Source organism: Lissotriton helveticus, chromosome 5_1 (genome assembly GCF_964261635.1).
Source record: "Lissotriton helveticus chromosome 5_1, aLisHel1.1, whole genome shotgun sequence".
Classification (NCBI taxonomy): Eukaryota; Metazoa; Chordata; class Amphibia; order Caudata; family Salamandridae; genus Lissotriton; species Lissotriton helveticus.
Window position 1 is genome coordinate 669,354,969 of NC_136065.1, and position 24,365 is coordinate 669,379,333.

Consider the following 24,365-nt stretch of genomic DNA (forward strand, 5'->3'; position numbering starts at 1 on the left):
TGAACTGTTCCCATTGGGCACAGGGTCAAGACAGATTTGCATATGGCTGGGTCCAAACTGGAACGGCATGGGGAGCAAAAAAACGAAGGATTTAGGCCCAGATCTCTGTTCTGGGGTGAATGTATTTTACTTTGGAAAAGACAATGGGGCCCCTGACTAACAGATACAACCCTGTCAAGGAAAACAGTACCATTGGGAAAACAAGCGCTGCACCGGGTTCAGTGCTGAGTATTTTAGTTGAAACTCATGACCAGGCGACCGTTTATTCAATCAGAATACACAGAGCAATATGTATAAAATATATTTTTGATTTATTATTTTTATATCTTATTAAATTTATTTTTCAAAACATTTTACAGAAAAAACAGTTATACATGAAAAAATCAATATATACACATTTGTAGATCAGAACATGATTATTCATAAATTATCAAACCACAGATTAATACATAAGAGACCCTACTTGAATCTACATCCGCACTTGGGATACAATTGTGAATTGTTAAACACTCAGTTAGGTGTAATATGTAGATAAAGTAGACGGAAACAAGATTATATTATAAAATCCAATCTCTGAACATTGGTCAAGATAGTTGGCTACCAACGCATTTCGGCAGAGCCTTCGTCAGGGTTTTCTTTAACAGTGGTTGCCAATGATAACTGCTCTTCATTATATCTGGTCGAATCTGCTTTATCTTCTGATTAGAAAAGTATATCTGAATTTAGACAATAATCTTCGCTCCATAGTGATTATCTGTTTTGCATGGATTTCACCAATTTTATCACCCGATTGCCTTCAAATGGAGTGTAGATCTTGGTAATACTCAAAACGCGTTTCAGCAGAGCCTTCGTCAGGGTTTTCTTTAACAGTGGTTGCTATAAAAAAAAAGGGAACAGTATTTAATAAACATTTCAATATTAACGGTCGAAAAAGATCCAATAACATAAGGTCCAAATGAGTTACCAACTATAAAGCTAGATATGTATCTAAACAAACTAGCACCTAAAAATGTACACTTATTGATACTTTGATCATTTGAGCTTTATATACATCCATGAAAGTCCACAAACGATTAGTGCTATACATCAGAAACAATTAAAATCAAAAGAGAAAAGATCCACCACCAATTCATAATCCGAAAGTATAAATTCAAACATAACATTTCAGAAGATAACAACCTCATAGATGGGAGCTAATAGATGAACCTGATAGATAAAATATCAAATTAACTCAAAAGTTAACCCTATACATTTGAAAAAAGCACTCACCCAATGTTAACTGCTTTTTATTATATCTGGTCGAATCTGCTTTATCTTCTGATTAGAAACGTATATCTACATTAGAGAAACGAGGGCACAAATATATGATTGTCACATATATATGCATGTCCTTTGTGAAAAGGCTCACATCTACCTGTATCTATCAGGCACTTGATCTAAACTTTGTGATAGTCACCGTTCCTATATTGTCATTACTGCTACGAGCGGTAAATCAAGCAGCCAATTTATATAAGGGTAGAGCAGCATGACTATTAAAGGGTATTTCTATTACACACAGGTGCTAGTTTGTTTAGATACATATCTAGCTTTATAGTTGGTAACTCATTTGGACCTTATGTTATTGGATCTTTTTCGACCGTTAATATTGAAAAGTTTATTAAATACAGTTCCCTTTTTTTATAGCAACCACTGTTAAAGAAAACCCTGACGAAGGCTCTGCCGAAACACGCTGAGTATTACCAAGATCTACACTCCATTTGAAGGCAATCAGGTGATAAAATTGGTGAAATCCATGCAAAACAGATAATCACTATGGAGTGAAGATTGTCTAAATTCAGATATATGTTTCTAATCAGAAGATAAAGTCTATTCGACCAGATCTAATAAAGAGCAGTTAACATTGGCAACCACTGTTAAAGAAAACCCTGACGAAGGCTCTGCCGAAACGAGTTGGTAGCCAACTATCTTGACCAATGTTCAGAGATTGGATTTTATAATATAATCTTGTTTCCGTCTCCTTTATCTACATATTACACCTAACTGAGTGTTTAACAATTCACAATTTTATCCCAAGTGCGGATGTAGATTAAAGTAGGGTCTCTTGTTATGTATTAATCAGTGGTTTGATAATTTATGAATAATTATGTTCTGATCTACAAATGTGTATATATTGATTTTTTCATGTAAATAACTTTTTTCTGTAAAATGTTTTGAAAAATAAATTTAATAAGAAAAATAATAAATCAAAAATATATTTTATACATATTGCTCTGTGTATTCTGATTGCATAAACGGTCGCCTGGTCATGAGTTTCAACTAAAATATTCAGCACTGAACCCGGTGCAGCGCTTGCTGGGGTGAATGTATGACATTGTTCTACATTCGGTCCATCAATTGTTCTTTTTGCATTCAGCACAGGTTGAGGGTCACGGTGTGTGAATGATCTTGGATGACTGAATACTATAAATCTTGTAGAAGGCAGTCAATTGTTTTAATTGTGAGAGAACGTGGACGGAGACATTGTGAAGGAGGGTGACCCCTGCGTGCAGAGGTGACAGAGAGTGCCGCGCTGCAATAGGTCGGTTAGTGTAACACAAGCTGGGATTGGGTGGTAGTCATTGGGAAGCTGTGATCGAGAAAATTGTGTATTGAGGGGAAATTCTGATCTAATCATGCAATGTTTTAGGGTGTTACAAGATTTGTTCAGGGGAGATCAGGGAGTTGTTACTCGAGTGGACAAGGAAGCACCACCAGCACACTATATGGTGACAAACGTAGGGCTCCGTACTATAGTTTGGATTCAAAACTGGCATAAAATCACTGAAAAAGAGGATTTGGCTGTAAACAGGAACGAAAATCCAGCACGCCCGACATACTCAACCAGGTTCTACAGACTGGCAGCGCTCCAGCATTGCCTGAAAAAAAAAGCTGGATGAATGGCCACACCCCTCAGGAGGTCAAAAAGAGCACAAGGAGAACTAGAAGTGCTAGCCGCAGGAATAACAGGAGAACTAATTGAAAGCCAGTGCGAACAACAGGGAGGACGAATAGGAGCCGGAAGAGGCAGACGAAGAGAAGCAAAGACTCTAGTTCCGAGAGGAGCATCAGCAACAAAAAAACAGGTGGTTTCCCTGCCGTAGCAGCCAGAGTATTGAACACAGCTGAGAGAGCAACAGACTGCCCAGAATACACCAGGCAGGAAACCCAGATGAGCCACTGTCACTATGCACTACCCTCCACTCCGGGGGCCAGAAAGGTGATATGAATGTCTCAGACCCCAATGCCACAACCCAGGATACAGTGCCAGGAGCTGCGCTGTGCTTTTGATGGTGCGAATAAATAAAGGCACATTTTTCTTCCCTTTTGAAAAGGAGACAAGCGGTTGTACCAGGATCACCTTATCCCTCATCACCCCCTGCACATAAACACCCCCCTGACTGGTGCAGGTGGCACTATGGTTGGCAGCCAGTAAAATAGTGACTCTCTGCTAATCCTCTGCTTTTTTTGGGGGGGGGGGGGGGGGAGGGGGGGGGGTACTCTGAGACGTGTCGCTTACTGAAGGCCTGGATAAAAGGGACCTGCTGCCATCACGGTGATCGTGAACCAGATACATTTATAAACATCACAAAGCCAACCAGTGTGTGACTCAACTCCTTACACTACTACATTGGCATTTCCACGATATGGCTCATTTCGATTGGAGGTGTTATCAGTTAAGGGGAGTGATGTATGCGCTTCGGCCTAAGCCTAAACCAGCACAGTTTTAGGCATTAGATGCATGGATGCAAGCAGCACATGCAAAGGACAGGGCGAGCTTCCACGTAAAGATGAAAAAGCAATGAAGGTATATCAGGATTCAAAATTGGACGCACAACTCAAAAGATGGAGTAGACACAATTGTGAGAGATAGGTTGTACCCGATGCTGGTGAGAGGGAAATACTCAAGATAGGAATGGAGGAAAAATGGAAATGATGGGAGGGACACAGATAACAGCTTGTTAGAGAGGTTACTGACAGAGCATCCGCTACCTTACAACCCACATTCAGAGGAGGGAAGGTGTCGTGGTTAGTGCCAGGGTGTGCAGCGTGTTTCCAGCGATTCCCCCTTCTCGCCCACAAGAAATCGTATGCCTGGCAGAATGTGTGGCGCAAAGGAGGACAAGGGAGTGCCGGGAGCATACGGATCTACACATCCCAACATTCTTATGGCGGCTGAACCGAAGTGGAATCCGGCATTGCTGCCTGATTAGTTGCTATAAAGCCCCTCCCTTCCTAGGGATCCAGGCTTGACAATCCTTTTTTCTTCAGCCCGTCAGATACACACACGGATGGTATTTCCCGCGGGATTTAATATCGCCCGTTTTCTTTCCTATCGGCCTATGAAGGTCCAACAATCACTGTGGTGATCTTTTAAACAGCGTGGCTTCCAGATTGCTCCCGCGTTGTTCAGGTTATTGACTAGCCTTTGCAGCGAAGAAATAGCGCTGCAAGAACCTTCCAAGGACTACGAGGAACCCAGGCGCCTGGTGGACACTTGACAGAGCAGGGATCTTTTTGCAGGTCGTTTTTTTCTTTGGCCTTTCTTTTGCCTGCTATTCTTTACACGTTTTCTGAGTGCCCCACTGCTGTGTAGCAACAACACTTAGGAGCTCTTATAGCAGTTGTTTTCTGTGGAGTTTATGCAGGATAAGTGCGTGACATTCTGACCCAGATGACAGGACCTTATCAAAGGCTAACTACCCACAGGGGGTAGATTCCAACCGATGATCGTTATCCTATGTGTACTGCTACATAATGATGTGAGTGGCAGGGCAGTGTTTTATCTAAACGTTTGCGTAGTGTGACTGGTTTGGTCAGGGGCAGCGCCTAGCATAACACTTGGTGTTTTCTTTTCTTTTTTACACAGTTATGCCTGGAAGGGCTCCTTCTGCATCTGTGCTGAAACCCTGAAAACAGAAGCAGGACTAGGAGACACCTGGTTGGCTAGCAGTGTTTTCTTATTTTCTCCACTTCCCTTTTCCACGGGGCTTCCTCTCATAGTAGTGTTTTCTTCACTCTGAGTGGGGTTGCACCTCTGGGAATCGGGGGGGGGACATTCTACGCTTCATCGTTCCCGCTGGTGATCTCCCGAGGTTAGTGGCAGTTCAGATATTTTGTGCTACTGACGTCATGACAGAAGGTGAGAACTGGTGAATGCAGGGAATACAGAAAGAATGTCAACATCACAGACAGACCCTAGTGCCGAGATAGTGGGAAGAATTTAAACTGATCTATAGAGGCAATGTCCTTCTTTATTAGACTCTCTCCCACCTCGTCTTATGCGGGCCTGCTGGTTTATAGACCCCCCCCAGACTCCCTTCCCTTTCACTGGCCAGAGCTGTTCGATACAATCGCAGACCTTTCCTTAAAATACTCTAACTTCCTAGTTCTTGGGGACATTAATGTCCATATGGATAAGGAATACTGCCCCCTGGCCCTCCAACTGGCTGACCCCCTCAACAGACTTAAACTTGCACAAATGGTGAGAGCACCTACCCATGTAGCAGGCCACACATTGGATCTAATTCTTCCCAACGACCACACCATGAAAGTGCTTGCTCCGTTACCGATGACCTGGACAGATCATTTAGTTCCCTTCTTTCTTTCGAGTTTGGTCGGCCATCGTCAGTCTAGCCGAGAGTCTGAAGAGAGAAGAAACTGGAGGAAGGTTACACTCTAGCGCATGGGCTCAGAATTACAGGAAATGCCCTCACTTCTGTCAGGAGATCCCAATCAAGATGTGTATGCCTTTGATGATTGGATTATCTCAGCCCTCGATAAAGTAGCCCCCATCAAAACCTTGAAATCGGCTAGAAAAAAAAAAAAAACAGCTCCATGGTTTTCGTTAAAACTTCGCCAGGAAAAAAGCTTATGTAAGCGACTTGAGCTTTTATGGCGGAAAGAATATGACCTAGAGGCCAAGAACACATAGAATAGCATTAAAAAGCTTCCACATTCTAAAACGTAACACCCTGAAGGCTTTTTTGCAGACCAAATAAAAACCTCAGACAACTCCTCAAGAGAAGTTTTTAAGATCGTGCAGGGATTTCTGAAGCCACAAGTATTAAAGAGCGCGATTGCTCCTTCAGCTAGTCTATGTGGAGAGCTAGCTAATTTGTTTCAGGATAAAATTCAGAAGATTTACTCATCTTTTCCTAAGACAGGCTCCGCAAATCTCCCAGTCAAACCACTCTTCAATCCAGCAAGTGGAGAGATGGTCGGAATTTCGGCCCTTTAGCCTTGAAGCTTCAATGCTGGAACTCCATAAACTCAAGTCTGGCTCTTCGGCCGACCCCTGTCCACCCAGCTTTTATAAACTCCTTGCTACCTGGTTGAACCTCCTCCTTAATTTTAACTGGAGCTCCTCTCTGGAAAAGGGGATCTATCCTACAAGGTGGAAAACAGCTTTTATGCAACCAATCCTGAAGAAAGAAGATGCAGACCCGGCAGATCTAAAGAATTTTAGACCTCTCCCTCTTCTCTCAGCACCGGCTTAGATACTCGAGAAAGAAGTTAAAAAACAATTGGCCGAATTCTTAGTCTCATAATCTTCTGCATGACTTTCAGTCTGGCTTCAGGTCAGGCTACAGCACTGAGACAGCCTTGCTGGAAGTGGCAGAAACTATAAGAGAAACAGGAGATCAGGGTAGTTGTGCAATGTTGGTGTTGCTGGACTTGTCCGCAGCATTTGATACTGTGGCACACCAGATCCTCCTAGAAAGACTGGCGCACCTGGGAGTGATGGGGACAACCTTGAGCTGGTTCCGGTCCTTTCTGGAGGGACGATCTCAAAAAGTATTTCTATGACCTCACGTGTCCTCGTCCAACCCCTTAGTTTGTAGAGTCCCACAGGGCTCAGCATTTAGCCCGACTTTTTTTAATGTTTATCTGGCTCCGCTAGCCCCAATAATTAAACAACTAGGGGTGAAGGTCATCTCGTATGCTGACGACACTAAGCTGGTGTTCTCTTTTAGGGAACACTCAGAGGTGGCCTTCACAAATTTTAAGGTGTTTGCTGGCAGTGGCGACTTGGATGACGGACAGCTGCATGAAGTTAAATACAGAGGTCCTCTTTTTTAATCAATCTTCTCCCAAGCCTGACCTTTGGTGGCCTCAGAGCTAAATCCACCACCTTCCCCGGACGCATTGGCTAGGAATCTTGGGTTTAGGTTTGACTCCGATCGAACTGGCAAATCTCAAATAAGCTAGGTTTCGTCCACGTTTCTTGAAGCTAAAAGCCTTGAGAAAATTCTTGCATCTTCTGCCGATGGAATGTAGAAAGTCAGTGGTCAACGCATTAGTCATCTCACAGCTAGACTATGCAAATAGTTTGTACTTGGGCATGCCTGACTATTTAATTAGGAGACTGCAGACCATACATAACGCGGCAGCAAGACTACTTCGGAATGTGCCACTCCGTCACCATATGTCACCACATCTCAGAAGCCTACATTGGCTGCCGGTCAAAAGGTAAATTGAGTTTAATGCGCTGACAGTGGCACACAGAGCAATCAGAGGCTTCAGTCCACATTACCTCATGCAAAGACTTCAAAAATACCATCAAACGAGGGCCTTATGATCTAACCATCAGGAGTTTCTGGTGACTCCACACTTCAGGAAAGCTAGGATTGGTGAAGGGGCATTCGTTGTCAGAACAGCCTTGCTCTCAAATTCCATGCCAGAACACCTCCGGAAGGCCAAGTCTGAGCGTTTGTTCAGGAAGGCACTGAAAACATGGTTATTTGACCTGTCTTAAAGCCCTTCCACTTCACATGGTCATGCTGTTGCGTCCGCGGTTAGCGCCGGGACACCTCCGTCAGATGTAGCTGTGCGCTCTATAAGCTGCGTTGTTAATAATAATAACTAGAGTGGAAGGAATAGGGTTACCTGCTTTAGGAGGTGCGGAGTCAATGCTGCTTTATGGTTATCAGAAGCCTTACGGTACCGGTCACCATCGGACCTGTAGTCTCTGTGTACGACCCGAACTTAGTGGGAAACTCTAGTCAGCAACAGTCAGGGTTGAAAGAGAGGAACGTCTTGGGAGGGAATGACACCACAAACAGAAACAGTCAGTCTCTGGTACCTGTGGAATCTAGTACCACTTTGGCAGACCCTGTAGATCCTTTGAGATTACGCAATGGGTCTAGTACCATAAGATCCATATACTTAATGAACTCAAATTCAGATTTGAGGGTGTAAGAAGCCCCAATCGGGGACCAATGGGAAGAACAGCAGCAGCAAGTGCCAGTCTGGGAACCTCTTGAAACTAGCATGTCCTAGAGACCACAAATTTAGAGAACCGGCTGAGAAATCAGAATAGTGATAGAGAATGACAGAATAGAACGTTGAGTCAAGCATCATTAAGACTGTGGTAAAGGTAAAGTTGTTGGATGTGGTGAGGTTGAGGTGGATGAAATCAGCAGTGTGTACTTGCCTTTGGAAAGGATAGAGACTTATGAGCAAGACGAGCTATTGTTTGTGGCAAAGGATGTCACCTGTAAGGAGAGACAAGCACATGAGAAATAAATGGAAGTGGCTCAAAAATGTTGTAGATTTGTCCAAGACATAAATGCTACAGGGAAACCATAGGTTGAACTACAGTGATCAGGAACTGATAGGGAAACGGGTAACATGGTTGAAAACACATTCGAGAGCTGATTATAGGGATACGTGCCTAGAGTATGGTTGACAAATTGGAGAAAAGATGCTCAAAGAAAAAGAGCATTTGGAAGGTGACCGGGAAACGTCGCATCCAGGAGGGGGGTACAGCAGGAGTGGAGGCTTACCCACTGCAAGAGGTGCCCAGTGGAGGGCATGTGCATGTTCCTTGGAGATGGGGTGATTTAGCCTCATTCATGAATGACTTTCTTCGATTGAGGGAGAAGCTTGCTGAATGGTACAAGCAAGTTGATCGCTTTGTAAAGATCTCAAAGGTGCTGTGGATAGATCTGAACACATTGTTTGACATGGTCGTTACTAGCTATTTATGGCCCACTTGTAAAATTGCTATTAGATTAAATCTTATGAAGCGCAATGGTTACTTCAACAGAGTGTCCCTGCGCTAAGACATCTCAGACCATGTACAAAAGAAACCTTACCCCCCCCCCACCCCCAAGAAACCTCTGCCCCTAGCATACACGATAAATTCGCAATTGATTGGCTTTCTACTGAACCAGAGGGGGATCTAATAACTCACCCTTGGTTATGAAAAAGCTTGAACAGGTGATTACATGGTTGCAGTCCAAAATAGCCTCACAAAATATTGATTGGGTTAAAATAGATTGAACAGCCAGAAACCTAAAGAATCAGTACACGCTTACTATTAACTGCTTTTGAAAGCCTTCAAGCAATACCGTAGGTTAGATACTCTTGACCCAAAAGACCTGGGACAGTTTATTTCTACATTTGTGATGGGTTTCAGAGCAGAAATAAGCATTATGATCCAGCAACATTTGATTTGCTGGCAAAACAAGTCCGTGGATGACATTTTGAGGTATGCCAGGTATGCAGCGAGGAGTTGGATTCCAAACACAGGAGAATAAAGGACAAGTTGATGTTGGTCCAAATGAGGAATGCGCAAAGAGTAGATCAGGCACAGGCAAATGGGGGAACAATAGGGTGGAATCAGGGGAACTAATCAAGGAACAGTTTAAAACGTTCTAAACGACTCTGGACAGGGAAAAGGGAGGTGTCCCTATAGACCCCAAAACAAGGATAGACATTGATACGCTAAAGAAAACAGCTGCTTGCCATTTTCGCCACAAAATCGGGCATTGGAAGCGCAAGTGTCAATTAAATCCAGCAAATCCGATGCAGGAGGGAGAGTTAGTGCAAGTGCCAGATATGATAAACACTGACATGGCCAAGATCCTATAATGGGAGGGGTCCAAAACCAGTTAGTGCAAGTACCACAACCTAAAAGAGCTCCAGTGAGTAATCGAGTATACCACCAAATGCCCTTTATGGAAGCATTAGACTGATTCGATCAGGACCAGTCACAATGACAGTGCCTGAGGTGGGAGGAAGACCGTACCCATGGAGCAGTCTTAGAGGTAGGCCAGAGTGGACGGGTTGGTACTAGAGCAACCTGTTCTACTGTGAGATCTACAGTAGTCCCAAACCTACTCCTCTCGGGAAAATCAATCCAAGTTGTAGTTGCTGCCAATAATAGAATGAGAAACAAGTTGACAGAAGAGGCACCAGTGAAATTTGGAACCTTTCAGGATCAGCAACAATTTGTAGTGTGCAATTCGTTAGTCTGTTTGTTAGGGCGCGATCTCTTATGTAAACTGAACTGCACCATTTATTGCCCGCCAAAGGGAATTGAACTGCAGATCAATGATTATGACATTGCATTCAAATTGGCAAATCAGAATCACTGCACAGGCATGTTTCCCGTACTGACAGAGGAAGACATGCAGTTGGATCCAAGGGACACTGTCTCTCCAGTGGTGTGGGACTTCATGGGAGAAGAACTAGGGCTGACTTGAGCCAGTCTGAATACAAACCAAGCCAAATGCAGAATTTCCGAGAACGCCCCAGAGACAGTGTCGGGGATTACATCGGTGATTGATTCCAGGACTGTGCAGGGTATATTGAAGGATATAATAGGAAGCCTGTGCAATTCACATAATACGGGATTGCAGAAGCCAAGCCAAAAATATTGCGTAGTTCAGGATCTTGGGAAGAGCAATGCAATTGTGATTCCATGTTGTCCTGTGATACTGAAACCATCTGTGATCCAGTTTCAGATCATTTACGAAGCAGTTTTACTGTGATTGATCTGTGCCAAGCAGTTTTCTCCATCATATTGCATGCAGAAAGCAAAATTGTATTCGCTTTCCGGCTGGAGAATCATGTTTTAACATGGTGTCATATCCCACAAGGGTATACTGAGAGCCTATCAGAAGATGCAGTTTTAAAATACCTGGACAAATAAGATCATAATAAACAGGAGGCAAGACTGAGAAAGTATTTTGTACCTACTATTATTCTAGACAGCTTATGCAGACACAATTTAGCCTGTACACTAACTGAGATAGAGAATAAGTTTGTAGAAGACAGACATAGGGGACCAACAGTTAAACTTGATAGTAGGGAGGAAGTTTCAAATGGACCAAGTAAGAGTTAGCTCACAAGGCTAAGGGAAACTATGGTCCAATAGCTCTAGATTGAGGAGGTAAGCTTTGCATTCAACAAGTACAGACACGTTATGACACCATTTTTGTGGGACATAGTGCATGTGAACAAACATTTCTGATCAATGCTTCTTCAAAGTTCTTGCAAGATGCAGTACAAGTGGTGCCAAATGTGTACTTTGTGTGTGGGGAAAAAAGCATATGTCAGACTGCTAAAAAACTGGTATGGTACTGGTTATGTGGCCTTTGTATTTCCCAAGATATACCACGTAGAGTTTGGAAGGGAAGTCATCACAGAGAGAAATGTGGAACCAGTGCAGGAGAGATTGTAGGAGATGTATTTGGAGCAATGACACCTAGTTCAAGAGTAGTCTTAAATGAGGTCAAGAGCAGAAGTTTGTCAACTATAGTAGATAAGTTGTCAACCAATACACCTCAGTCGTTACTCCTAGATGGAAAGATGGCTTCGGTAAGAGGTATGGTGATGTCAGTCTTGCTTTAGACGTGTTAATAGCAAGAGGGCAGAGTCTGTAAAATGATGAAGGTCCAACAGTGCTGTACTTGTATCCCAGACCATAGTAACAATCTGAGGTAGTACATAAGTAACAGCACGGAGATACATAATGAGGTACTTGGAAACTGAGGGAATCTGGGATAACGTTGGGGAAGGTTTTGGAAAAGTTGGTTTGCGAATCTTGGGTAAGGAATTCTTCATTATATATTGAAACTAATAGTGATAATCGTGGTATCCGTCATCTTGTTGTTGAGAATAGTGAGGGCCTACAAGTGGCAACAGTCTAGGAAAGCAGAGAACTCCATTAGAGAAAGTGAAGGAGAACAGAAAGACTGCAGGACAGTCACAATATGAATCCTAAGCGCTTAAAGAAGTCGCGACAGGTGAGACTGGCTAGTACATCCGTTTAGATCAGTACTCTCTAAAGCAAGTGGAGATAGGTGTTATGACACTTGTCAGTTGAAGGGGGGGGGGACTGATGTAGCGCATTTGTAGGGGTGCTTCATAATTACGAGTAGTCTGCACCTGCATATATTCCTTTGTTGTATTAAACGAGACAGTAGAACTTGAACTGTAATATTAATTGTGGTGTATTAGGAACATTTCAGTGGAGAGATTAACGATGAAACTAGATGTGATTAGCTGAAAACATTAACATGTAGAATTCTTGCATACTGCTCACAATTCACATATTTAATGTGCTTATGCAACGTGTTCATTTAGAGTGTTCATTTTATATGGAATTTTAGAACGCCTATGTGCCATTTTCTTATGTTAGCAGATTTCTGTTGGCCTGAAATGCATTCTCTCTGGAAGCTCTCGCATTAGATTTATTAGTTTAATTTCATGTGAATGTTGGATATGTTCTTCTCACGTGTGTTGCAGGTGGAAGAATCATCCTTGATAGTTAAAATAAAATAAGGCTTGTGGAGTTCGGCGTAGGGAACAGAGGATACATTGGCCGTTTATAGTGGGGAACTGTGGAATTTTCTCATCAGAGTGAGCCTGGGCATCAAAGTCATCTCGCCAAGCTGGTGAGCATTGCTGCCTACTGGAAAGTTAGCTATGAGGAGGTGGCCTGACTGGATGGGGTGATTCTCAACTGACTAGCTATGGTATTGATGTATGGTAACTAGGGAAAGTGCCCTGTCTTGAGAGAATCTTAGAACTAGCTCTGTAGCTTCATGCTGCTTGACCCAACTGATGTTGACAGATTTTTTAGGAAGGCCTCACACGCCGACACCTTAACTGATCTAGCCTGGAAAATGCTATGTAGAGATGTCACATTAGTGGCAGTGTACGGACATATTAATGCTTAATACCCACAAACTTCAGATGAATAGGAATCTGGACGTCTGCTCTGTAATCTTTGTATCCTTATTCTTGAACTAATAATTTTGTGCATAATCTTAACTGGTAGTCTGACTCTTAAGAGTTATAGTAAATTGAAAACAAAATGATTGATCAGCTAACTATTTGTCTCCCTCTCCACACTTCCATGCTGAGAAGTATCTCTCAGTTCCAGAGTGGATCTAGAACATGGAGCCCAGTTCCTTCAATAGTGAACCCCAGCGACGGCAGGAGGTTTGCTGTAACTTGGTGGGCGACAAAAAGCATCAAGACAGGGGAAGACTAGAAACCTGGATCTCTGCAGATGGGCTGCAACCACCACCATCCCCTCTGAACACCCGAGGGGCACTGGTGAGGTCGAAGGGTAGCACAGCAAATTGAAATTGCTTGTGGCCCACCGTAAACCCCAGGTAGCGATGATGGGCAGGCAGGCTGGCGATATGAAAATAGGCATCCTGCAAGTCCAGTGCTACCATACAGTCTCCCGGGTCCTGGGGAGACAGGACCTGAGCTAGGGTGAGAATCTTGAACTTCTCCTTTTTGACGTAGTTGAGGGCTCAGAGGTCTAGGATAGGATGGCCTCCGTCCTTATGGACCAGAAAAGAATGTATGTCAACACATTGCATACTAATACGACGCGTGCCATTACAACATGGGTATTACTACGCCATATCAATGACATTGCACACCATTACATCGCATATTTTTACAACAAGTAGGCCTTTACCACGCATGCCATTACAACGCAAAGGCATGCGTGGTAAAGCCATACTCGCAGTAAAAGTATGCAAGGTAAGTAAAATCCCTACCCCTACACCTACACAACACTACTCCCACCACTACACTACCCCTAACCCAAAAACACTACCACACTAACCCTACCCCAACCCAAAAACACTACCACACTAACCCTACACTACTCCTACCCCTACACTACTCCCACACATACACTACCCCTAACACAAAAAACACCACCACATTACACCTACACCCACCCTAAATCACTACACAAACACTACACCACCCTAAACCCTAAAACACACTACCCTAAACCACTACACTAAACCCTAAAACACTACACAAACACTACTAAAAACTAAATCACTACACAAACACTACTACACTACCCTAAAACCTAATACACTACACTAAACAAACACTACAACACTACACTAAAACCTAAATCACTACACTACATAAACACTACTACACTACCCTCCCTAATACACTAGACAAACACTACAACACACTAAAACGTTTTTAAATAAAATGCACACAACACAAACATTACCACACTACTTTCACAGTACCCTAAACACTACAAAAGTAACTCCCAACCCATGCGCAAACCCCCTTACCTCATCTCTAGCGTCGCCGAGGGATCCTGCTTCCTCTTTCCTGATTGGTTCTCGTCGTTGTGAGGAAACAGCCTAAGTTTCCTCACAACGACATGGATAGCTGCAGCCGCCGCCACCATTACATCGCATGCGTTGTAATAGCACATGCGATGTAATGGTATGCGTGGTTTTAACATGCGTTGTAACATCGCATGCGTTATAACGCATGCAATGTAAAAGAACACGTGGTAAAACCCGCGTTGTAATGGCTGTTCCCCCCAGAATATAGCAGGAACAACCACAGCCTATTTCTGGCCCGGGAACCCTCTCAATAGCTCCCTTGGCCAAGACAGTCTTGACTTCCTCACGGAGGCGAAGAAGGACTCCGTCAGCCAATTGTCCACTGGAGGGTTAGAATCTAATGTGAATGAGTAGGCCCTTCTGACTAATTGCAACACCCACTTGTCCGATGTGATGTCCAGCCATTGGTGAGATAGCATACTCTGCCACCAACTGGTCGTGAACGATCCTGAGCGAATTGGACTAGGAAGGTTTTGCGGTGGAGGAGGGGATCATGGCATGCTTTGCTCGAATTATGGCCTCGGGACCCGTGGGGGTGGGTGAACCACGGTCCACAGCCCGGCAGAGGCCTTGAACTTGCTGGCCACTGGCCTGAATAAGGTTGGTGCGGTTGGTAGCCCCTTCCATAGCCACGAAAGTAGCAAAAAACAGATGCGGGCATGGAAGTTGTGGTGAGGCCCAAGGAGTTGGCTGCAGGCGCGAGTCCCTGAAGCGCTCAATTGTGGCATCTGCTTTGTCTCCGAAGAGACTGGAGCCATCCAAGGGCATGTCAATAAGGTTAGCTTGGACATTCCCCCCCAAAAAACAGATGTTCTCAGCCAGGAGTAGCGACGTACAGCCACAGTCGTGGAAATCACTCTGCACAGAGAGTCTGTTGTGTTAAAGCCACATCTGAAGGAAAACTTTGCTGCATCTCTCCAGTCTTAAAAGGCTTGGGAGAGCAGGGCCCGGTATTCCTCCGAGACCCGGGGCAGCACCTGCACAACTGTGTCCCATATATTGAATGGGAATACCAGCCCAAAAAGCATGCAGCGTTCACAGACGGCAATTGCAGGTTGGCTGGAGAAAAAAAAAAAATCTTTCCAAAACTCTCCAGTCCGTTGGAATCCCTGTCTGAAGGTGCAGAATAGAACACGCCACAGGAAGTGGAATCCTGGACCACCAAGCTTTGTGGGGTGAGCAATGAGGAAAACTTGGTCACCCTGTGCAGAACAATGGCAACGGGCAATCGTCCTAGTCACAGGAGCCCCTATGCTGGGTTTGGACCAGGTATCCAGATGTACGTCAGTCAAGGCCTCATTAAAAGGCAGCAGGGGTTCAAGCTGGAGACACCGGGCTGTAGCATGCCAGATTCTGGAGATGTGTCCAGACGACTGGCATCACCCAGTTTCTTGTACCAGTCCATAACTTGAGGTAGTGGGATTTCCAAGGGATCCTGCTCCCCCTCATCCATCGCTAAACCTTCAAAACAGGGCAGGTTGAACAGCAGAGCCATGCGGCTCTGGTCTCGGAGTCTGCCTAACAGGCTACGTGTCATCGGGAAGGATGATTGGGGAGGTTCCGCCAGCAACAGAGGTCCTCAGCAGTGGTGTTTGGACCTTCCTCCCGACCGGGATTGAGACAGACGATGCGACCACCATGGTGCCAGGCACAAGCAGCCTTAGGGCCCGCTGCCCCAAAGCCTTCAGCGCCATGGCCCAGCAATCGCAGCACGACTTCAGAGTCGTGGTCACGCTCCAGGAACCAGTACACACTAAGTGGGGGTCTGTGCCAGACATGGCGCAGTGACAGGCACAGCACCGTTTGCAGCCAGAGGTCTTCTTACACAACATCCTACAGCCCAGAAGTAGCCAAAATTTTTTTTAAAACCAAACCCAATTAAAATTAAAATAAATTACAGGGGGTTGACTCTTCAACGGATCGGCGCTGGCTGGCACAGAAAGAAGAGAACTGACGTCCGCACGCCATAGTGGCGGTTATATTGATGACACTGATGTCACAGTGAACATGTCGACAAACCACCTACCGGCGCACAGATACTGCTAAGAAAAATCTTCTGGATCCAGCCAGACACCGGAAGTTCAAAGGTAAGAAATCTGCAGTTTGAGGTCTCTATCAGATAGACCAGGACGAGCAGGTGAGTTACAGAAGAGCAAGAGGGAAACAATATTGAGATTAGGGGGCAACAGGGGCAAAATTATTTAGAGAAGGCAAAAAAAACTGGGAGGAGTGTTGGAAGCAATGGACGTGCTGGGGGAGGAGGGAGTAACAAAATGAGCAGGAAAGTAGCACACAAAGGCAAGAGCAAAAACAAAATATGCACTCAGAATATTGAAAGAAAAAAGTAGTTTTCTAATGTAAGCAATGGAAGAATACAAATCATCCAGTGAAATGTATTAAAACTGAACACCCAGTTATTATCCACAGTCAATCAGCAGGTTTGAGGTTACCCATTATGTAGAAATCATCCATCTGATTAGACTATGTGGAGCATTCCTTGATATTTACACCGCTCAGTTCTAAGGTACGATGAAGCCTATAAAACCTTGATATTTTGTGGTTCGCTTAGATTCAGCACCCTCAACCATCTCCTGCCAGTGCTTTGAACGAATGTTTAGCAAGATTTTGGACTAATTTAGTAACTCAGACACTATTCTAGACAACTATTCCTATGTAATGGCTGGAAACAAAAGCAGGACAAAACTTGTTCATTCATCAGATATCCCCCTCCCCCCTAAAAAAAAAAGAAATAAAGACAATTTTTTTACTCCAGATCTTTTATTGATCGCATAGTTAACAGCAACCATTGGCAAGAGATCGATCTAGACACCTGTCTGTTTCCATGTAATTTGTTTCGTCATTGTCCAGAGTGTGGAGAACATTCAAAAGTATGCTTGTACCAAATCACGCTTAGAATGAACATTGAGTGTGGAAATAAAAAAAGAATTGTAAAACTCCAATATCCAGCGAGGGGTAGGATTGCACTGGGCTGAGGACAGGGCTGCTATATATATATAGCTTGTGGAAAGGTATGGGAAATGTAGAAGGGGCTATTATAATAGGACTGGGGCAGGGAGAGAAAGTATGGCCTCTTTCACATCAGTTGGTATCAGAAAATGAACCACAGTTTGATCCTGTTCATTGAAAACACACTGGTTCCCTTCTTCCATTTTCAGCTTTTAAACATATGAAAACTAGATTAGATTATCTTTCTGTGCATTTTTATCTGAGGCTACCTACAGTCATCAGACATGTACAGTAAATTAATAGACCAAACACAATCTGCTTCATTCGTTCAAATAACGAATTTGGTAGAAATCAAGAGTGGGTTAATATACATATTGCAAGTTTCAGTAAAGGCTTTGCTTACATCCACCACTTCAATTGGCTCATCACTTGATTTACCATGGTTGCCAACGTATATGAACTAAATAAGCCATAATTTTATTGGTCCATGTCACACACCCAACTCTTAATTTGTGTTATTTACAACAGCCATAGAACTAAATTTAAACTGCAACCATGATGAAGTACTTATGACTGTTGAAGAAACCACTGGTCTGCTTTTCCTTGGCACACTACTTTCCAGCATGCACACGGCTAGCCCACCTGCATCCTTTCTATTTAGGGTGAAGAGACAAAAAATTGACACTATCAATATTCTAAAATGGATCCACTGCTGCAGCTCACATGTACCCAATGCAGGAAGCGGAGAGTAAAAAAAGATCAGATGAGACGTACAATGCTATTGCAGAGATGATTGGGTTCAAACGACTGGGAAGATTAGAATGCCATAAAAACTCTCATGGAGGTGCTAAAGCAATTTTGTACAGTAGTGTTCCATTTTATGAATTGGCAAATTAAACATCTCGGTCAACTGCCCATGCAGATACGTCCAAAGTGAAGGTATAAAAGCATAACAATTCATATGCAGATTTCCAGATTTAATTAACAATGTCTCTAGTCCACACTGACAAGGCCAAATCTTCGGTCTATCAAAGGTTGATCCTTTTTCCAAATCTGCTTCCAACACCCAAACAGAAATTACACATCAAGGGATACAAAACATGCAATCTCACTTTTATACAGTTACGCATGACCTTTTAATTCCCAACCACATTCTCCATTAAGGTTTCTCCTATATTTGCATAGAGGTCGATTTTATTGAAAGCACTTTCGTATACCAAAGTGAGGAATCTTCTGGGCAAAAGCAGAACACCCAGTAGCTTAACCTGGATCAGTACATCATGTTGAATTCGAAAAACAAATCGCCAAGAAAAAGGTTTAAAGTAACTCTGTAATGGGAATACTATGTCATGGTAAATCGTCAAGCCAAATAGATCGTGGTGTGCAGAAGAAAAGGAGCAGAATTAAAATGTTGGCTGATGGTGACTTAAAAAGCTGCCGATTGAGTCTTTGCATTAGCAAGGAAAAGGGATGCAAATCACTAACATTCATGTTAAGTGGTTACGTCTGGGAAAAGTAAATGCCAAGTTCAGACCCAACAGAAAATGCTCAAACAAGAACACAAGCATCACTCACTGCAATACGCAGTTTTAATTTCATACATAAAGAACTACAAATCAGGCTACATCATAGGCTTGAAGGTCAAATCATCTGCCTCAATTTTTGCAAAATATTGTCATTACATACAGTCACATGCATGTCTGGGATTCTCTGGGAAAAGGAAACTAAGTACAGCAAGTGACCATGTCAGACGCCAGATCGAATATGAAAGGCAAAAACCCCACTAGGAGTTCAAATCGGTCTCACCTGTGTAATACACAGTAGTACTGGAAACAACAGCTGGAAGTTCACACATCAAAACACCCTCCAACCACTGCCTGAAAATAGAAATAAACTATACCCCAACCTTCGATCTACTACTTGGCATTAACTGAAATGTGGTCCAGCAGAATGTAACTAACCAAATATTAAAGAAACCATTTTTTCTAAAATAAGCAGCAATTTGAATTCACAGTCAAATGCATTACAAAGAAAAGAGTAAACTAGCATTAAGAAACACTTTGTAACAAGTGATGAGGGATATCCCAAAAAAGGATATTGTGCTGTGGTAAAGAGATGCAGTACCAATTCCATAATGCCGTGGTGGAGGGGCATTACTTACACGACCCTGCTCTGTCATCTGCAAGACAACTGTTGCATTACGCCAGCCTAAATTACATGTAGAAGAAAAATCAAGAAGAAAGGATCTACATATATAATTTGAACAATTAATTTGGAGAATTCACGCAGTTTCAAACTATAAGCAAATTGCTTAAGTATTTCTTATTTACTTTTCAGAGAAGTAAATGGTTTGCGAAAAGCAGTCAAAGTGCATGTAGTGAAAGCGCATTCCTTTTATGGATAAAGGTGGGAGAGAGGTATGGTCTGAATCCCCCCAAAATACTCCAATGTGTCAACCAAGTCCTACAGAGGCTGCTAGAGCACCATCTATGGGTAGGACATCAGTACAAAATAGGCTGTGTTTAGGCTTCAATGATAGCTCACTGCATCATTTTGTTTAGCGTATCTGAATGCCAAAGGAATTACATGCCTTTGTTTTCATATCACACTGTAGAAATTCCTATATACTCTACAACTGCGGGCAGATGGGTCGATTGGTAGCGGCATCAATATAAAAGATGCAGGAAAGGATGATCTTCAGTCAACAAGACAGATTACGTGATCAGAGGTAAAATAATCAGTAAATACTATGTGGAGGACACACTATCTTCCTATTTCTGATGTGCCATAAAATTAGGACAGCACTACTGAACCAGTGAATGGAAAACTTCGAAAAGTTATGTATGGACACATTTTGGTTTATATTTCATGTATTTTCAGTCTGGGCTGTATGTAAAAAACTGCACACCCGTACTTCTCCAATACTTCATAAACATTTGCAGAGCAACACTTTTCAATACAATTTTCTTAACCACAGATTATAAAGCTTAGAAAATAGGTGAAATATAAAGTGCAATTTCAAAGTATTCTATTAAACACCAGTAACAGTTTAGGTAAGTATCAAGGCAGCACTGCATCGGATTATCTACACAAGAACTAAACATTCACTCCACATTCCCTAGCCAATCACGTTCTTTAAGGCTCAAAAAAATTCTGAAATGAAAGCAGCAACATAACTCCTATCATTCACGGAGAATTCAATAATTTGGGGAGATTGGTACACAAAATGAACAGAGGATTCCGGCGTAAACAAGTTTTAAAAAAAAATGACCCAACATGGTTGTGCACAGGAAGTCCAAGTCAGCTGGAACTGGTAGACAATTAGCCAACATCTACATTCCATGTTGAGGGGTAGAGGTGGTGTGAACACCCTTAAATGAGCAGCAAATCATCCGCAATGCGTACAGATGCTCCCTTTCAAACAAGTATCAGTAATAAAGCACAATGTTTTACTATTGTGAGGCAGCTCGCATACATACAGAGTTTGGGAAGCTGCCCAAGCTCATTGGAGGAAGCATATAAACAAGACACAAGGGGGACAAACATTCTACCAATCAAATTTCGCACAAATCAAATTAAGTTGAAACTAAATCAACAGCAAGAAGCTGCACACTGGTGCATCAATTTTTGTACATTACCCAAGGCATCGCCAGGGGGTGAGGGGGTTCTAGGGTTTCCGGTGGGGTGATCACCACCAAGGGCTCAATATACGATTAGTGACTTAAAGTTTGCATTAATATCCATCACCCTCCACTGCATACGACGGGATGACTAAAAGTGCACATTAATTGAATCAAATTACAAAAGAATATTAAGTTTTCAAACAGAAACATTAAGGTATTGTTTTTTGATGCAGCAAAATGCAGAAGTCATCATGAGCGAGGGTGAGTCGGGTTCAACTATTAGTTGTGCGAGTCATGGGTATTCCACAAGCCCCGACAGGCCAATGTCTCAATAAGATTCATGGTTTGAAAGCATGCATGTAAAACACTGCTTTGAGATATATTTTGCCAGGAACAAGTTATTGCCTTCTCGTCGTCCAGTGACGAGTTACCATAACAAACAAAAACATCCGATTGTCAAACAGTGAAACGTATCACCGAAATCAGAAACAAGTAGTTCTCTAAGTCCGTTGTACATCGCATTATGACAGTAAAGAATAACGATGACTTAAAACGTTACTGCAACTAATATTTGACATTAAACCATCTAAATGTGAGGAGGAATTTGCAAAGAAGATCGCAAATGACTGAAGAAAGCACTCCTCATCGATCGGGGCATTTAAACGCACAAGTTCGGTGCGTTACATCTTTGAGGAAAAACCAGCCAATTCAGACCGTTCATTCCTGAGCAGAGAGTTCAACTGCTTTACTCGGTTTGCGACCGGCCATATTAAAAGGAAAACGGTCATTTGTATTTCTGACACTAAGAGCAACAAAACACTTTGCGATGGTTTCATAAACCAAGAAAAAAGTAAGGCGGGAAATTCCCACGAATTTTGTAAGTGTGATCATTTATCACTCACCCCATCACTCCTTCAACTATACCAACACAAACAGCTCAAGCAAAATATAAGGAATCAGTAGGCACAGCAACATTATATTAGTCCCTCATAAAGGTGGCAGTCTCCCATGTGTATACACCCCTAGCAAAGGGGAACAAGATCTTGAGAAAAAAAAAATCCAAGTTCTGAACTTTGTTCAAGATGCCAAGTCAGATGAGAAGCCTGCTTGATTTAGTTCACCCCACTTTCCAAAATAGAAGCCAACAATACAAAAGTCTATTATCCTGTGTGTTTGCACTCTACATTGAAATGTTGCAAATATTTTATTCAGGAAAAGTTGGCCTAAGTAAAGTGGATAATCAGGATGCGCACTGTATGGCCGAAGGATTTAAAGAATCTGGGTGTCCCATAAAGCCTTACTGGCACACGTGCAAATAAAAACAGCAATCATAATTTGTGTACAAAGGGACACTCATTTACTGATGTGGGCATTTGGCCTAGACCCATCAACCAGCCAGAAAAGGAGTGTTTCCTAATTACAACCAAAGGAAAAAAAAATACAACATTCAAACAAATTCTGAAAGTGCTAATGTGTTAAAAGCACCACAAAACAGATCAGCCCCCAAACTAATTAATGAAAGAGCACATCTGAGATTAATTGCGGACCATGGTCTATGATCTGATATGGCTTGCTTGGTATGGGCTATACCATATCCTCCGTGTCTCTCCGCCTAAGGTGTAGGTGCTGTGGAATTTAAGGATGCAAAAACGGTGTAAATTTGGGATACGTTCACGTGTATGAAAGGACAGAATAGGTTTTTCTTGATGAATCACACCAGAAGGAAAGATTGACATAACAGTGTGCCATCCTCGGGTGCGTAGAATGATCTTCCACTTCAAGTCAGGTACAAGTTGTTTGTGGGAGCTTCTCCGGTGTCTTGTCTTCCCCAAAGGAAATCAGATGTCCATTTCAAACTGAGAATCGTCCGCTGGCCGGGAAGGAAAAACAAAGTGTTAGAAAAACAGATAATTTCATTAAATATCAAGTGCACCAAATGACGTAGAGAATACATACAAAAAGTTTTGATGTTTGATCATTACAATAAAGTCTTCAAGTTAATTATGGGCAAATAAAAATTTCAGCTATCACAAGGCACTTTCAACGACAGATGAACAGAGAAACTGTTAAAGTTACAATAATCTTGCATTCATAAATCTGAAGAAAAAAATATGTAGTTGCTTTAATAATTTCCTCTTGATTTAGTGAATCGAGATCACATTAGTTAAAGTAAGCTTCACTCTTAAGTATGCAACACATGCACATCTGGCTCTAGTGCACAGTGCTTGGAGCCACTGCGACAACAGAACACTGATGAAGTGCCTTATGAATAGGCTTTCCTGTTTTCAGTTTCTATTTTTGTTACATTTTGGTATGGTTTTTTCAGTGTTTAAGTGATTTCAATACCTTAAAAAACATGCATTGGCATAGCCAATAGGTCTCGCCAAGGGGCCTTATAGGTATTTAGCCATGCAGCACATTATCCTTGCTGCTGTGCCGCCATGAATTGAAGAGTTCTACAAATACTGTACACTGGGTGATGCAGTCCTGAACTACTGTGAAATTTTAGGTACAATTTGTTTGAAGCATAATTTCACTGTGTTTATTATGAAAGTTATTAACTTTAGCCCAATTTAACTTGTTAAACGTATATACCACTTACTACACCTGACGAGGCGTTGATATTTATTTGAGATCTATTTTGATCGTCAGCACCGGCTGCCTCTTAAACGGAGCTATATTTTGTTAACCCAAAGACACGACCAATAAGAACTGCTGACTTTCTTATACCTCCAAAGCCAGACATTTGAGGGAGGAAATTTACATGAAAAAGTAAAAGACTACAACAAAAACAACAAGTTTACAGAGTGTATGTATAAATAGAAATGTTCTTTTCTTTAGGAGTTGCTGCATGTATGAGGCAGAGTACATGTATGGGTGTATGAAGCAGGTAGCGGAAAGCACAGACTGCTGAGCAGTCAGAGGGGCCAGAGGGCTGAGTAGGCAGAGTACAAGTAAGGGTGGATGAAGCAGGCAGCAAAGGACAGAAGCCCGTGCAAGCAGAGGACAGAAGCCCGTGCAAGCAGAGGACAGAAGCCCGTGCAAGCAGAGGACAGAAGCCCGTGCATGCAGAGGACAGAAGCATGGAGCAGCCTGACATGCTCTCATTTGACTGCTTAAGCAATGCATCTCCTGCTATGTGTAAAGTGCAGATCAGAGGGCATTGCCCTTTTGGACAAAAAAAAGAGCACAAGGGACCCTGTTGGCAAAGGACGGCCACATTAAAACGGAAAAAGGCACAGTCTGTCGCTGTTCAGGAAGGCCTTGTGTGCAGACCCACACGCAAGCACTCACGAGATTAGCACAGAGCTGCCTG

General features: G+C 42.8%; 1 protein-coding gene across 2 annotated transcripts in view; it reads right to left on the bottom strand.

The window, feature by feature from the left end:
* Positions 1-294: 294 nt before the first annotated feature.
* Positions 295-24,365, bottom strand: part of EIF4EBP2 (eukaryotic translation initiation factor 4E binding protein 2) — a 91,636-nt gene continuing 67,565 nt past the window's right edge. Inside the window, exons 3-4 of one of the 2 annotated variants that reach the window (XR_013594768.1) lie at positions 22,767-22,919; positions 295-876 (exon numbers count right to left, since the gene is read on the bottom strand). Coding sequence is in view for 1 of the 2 variants with exons in the window: in XM_078643069.1 (XP_078499195.1) it covers positions 22,888-22,919 (32 nt within the window). In the remaining variant the exon portion in view is untranslated. Of the gene's footprint in view, positions 877-17,218; positions 22,920-24,365 lie in introns of those variants that run through there. The other variant, XM_078643069.1, reaches the window with a different exon arrangement.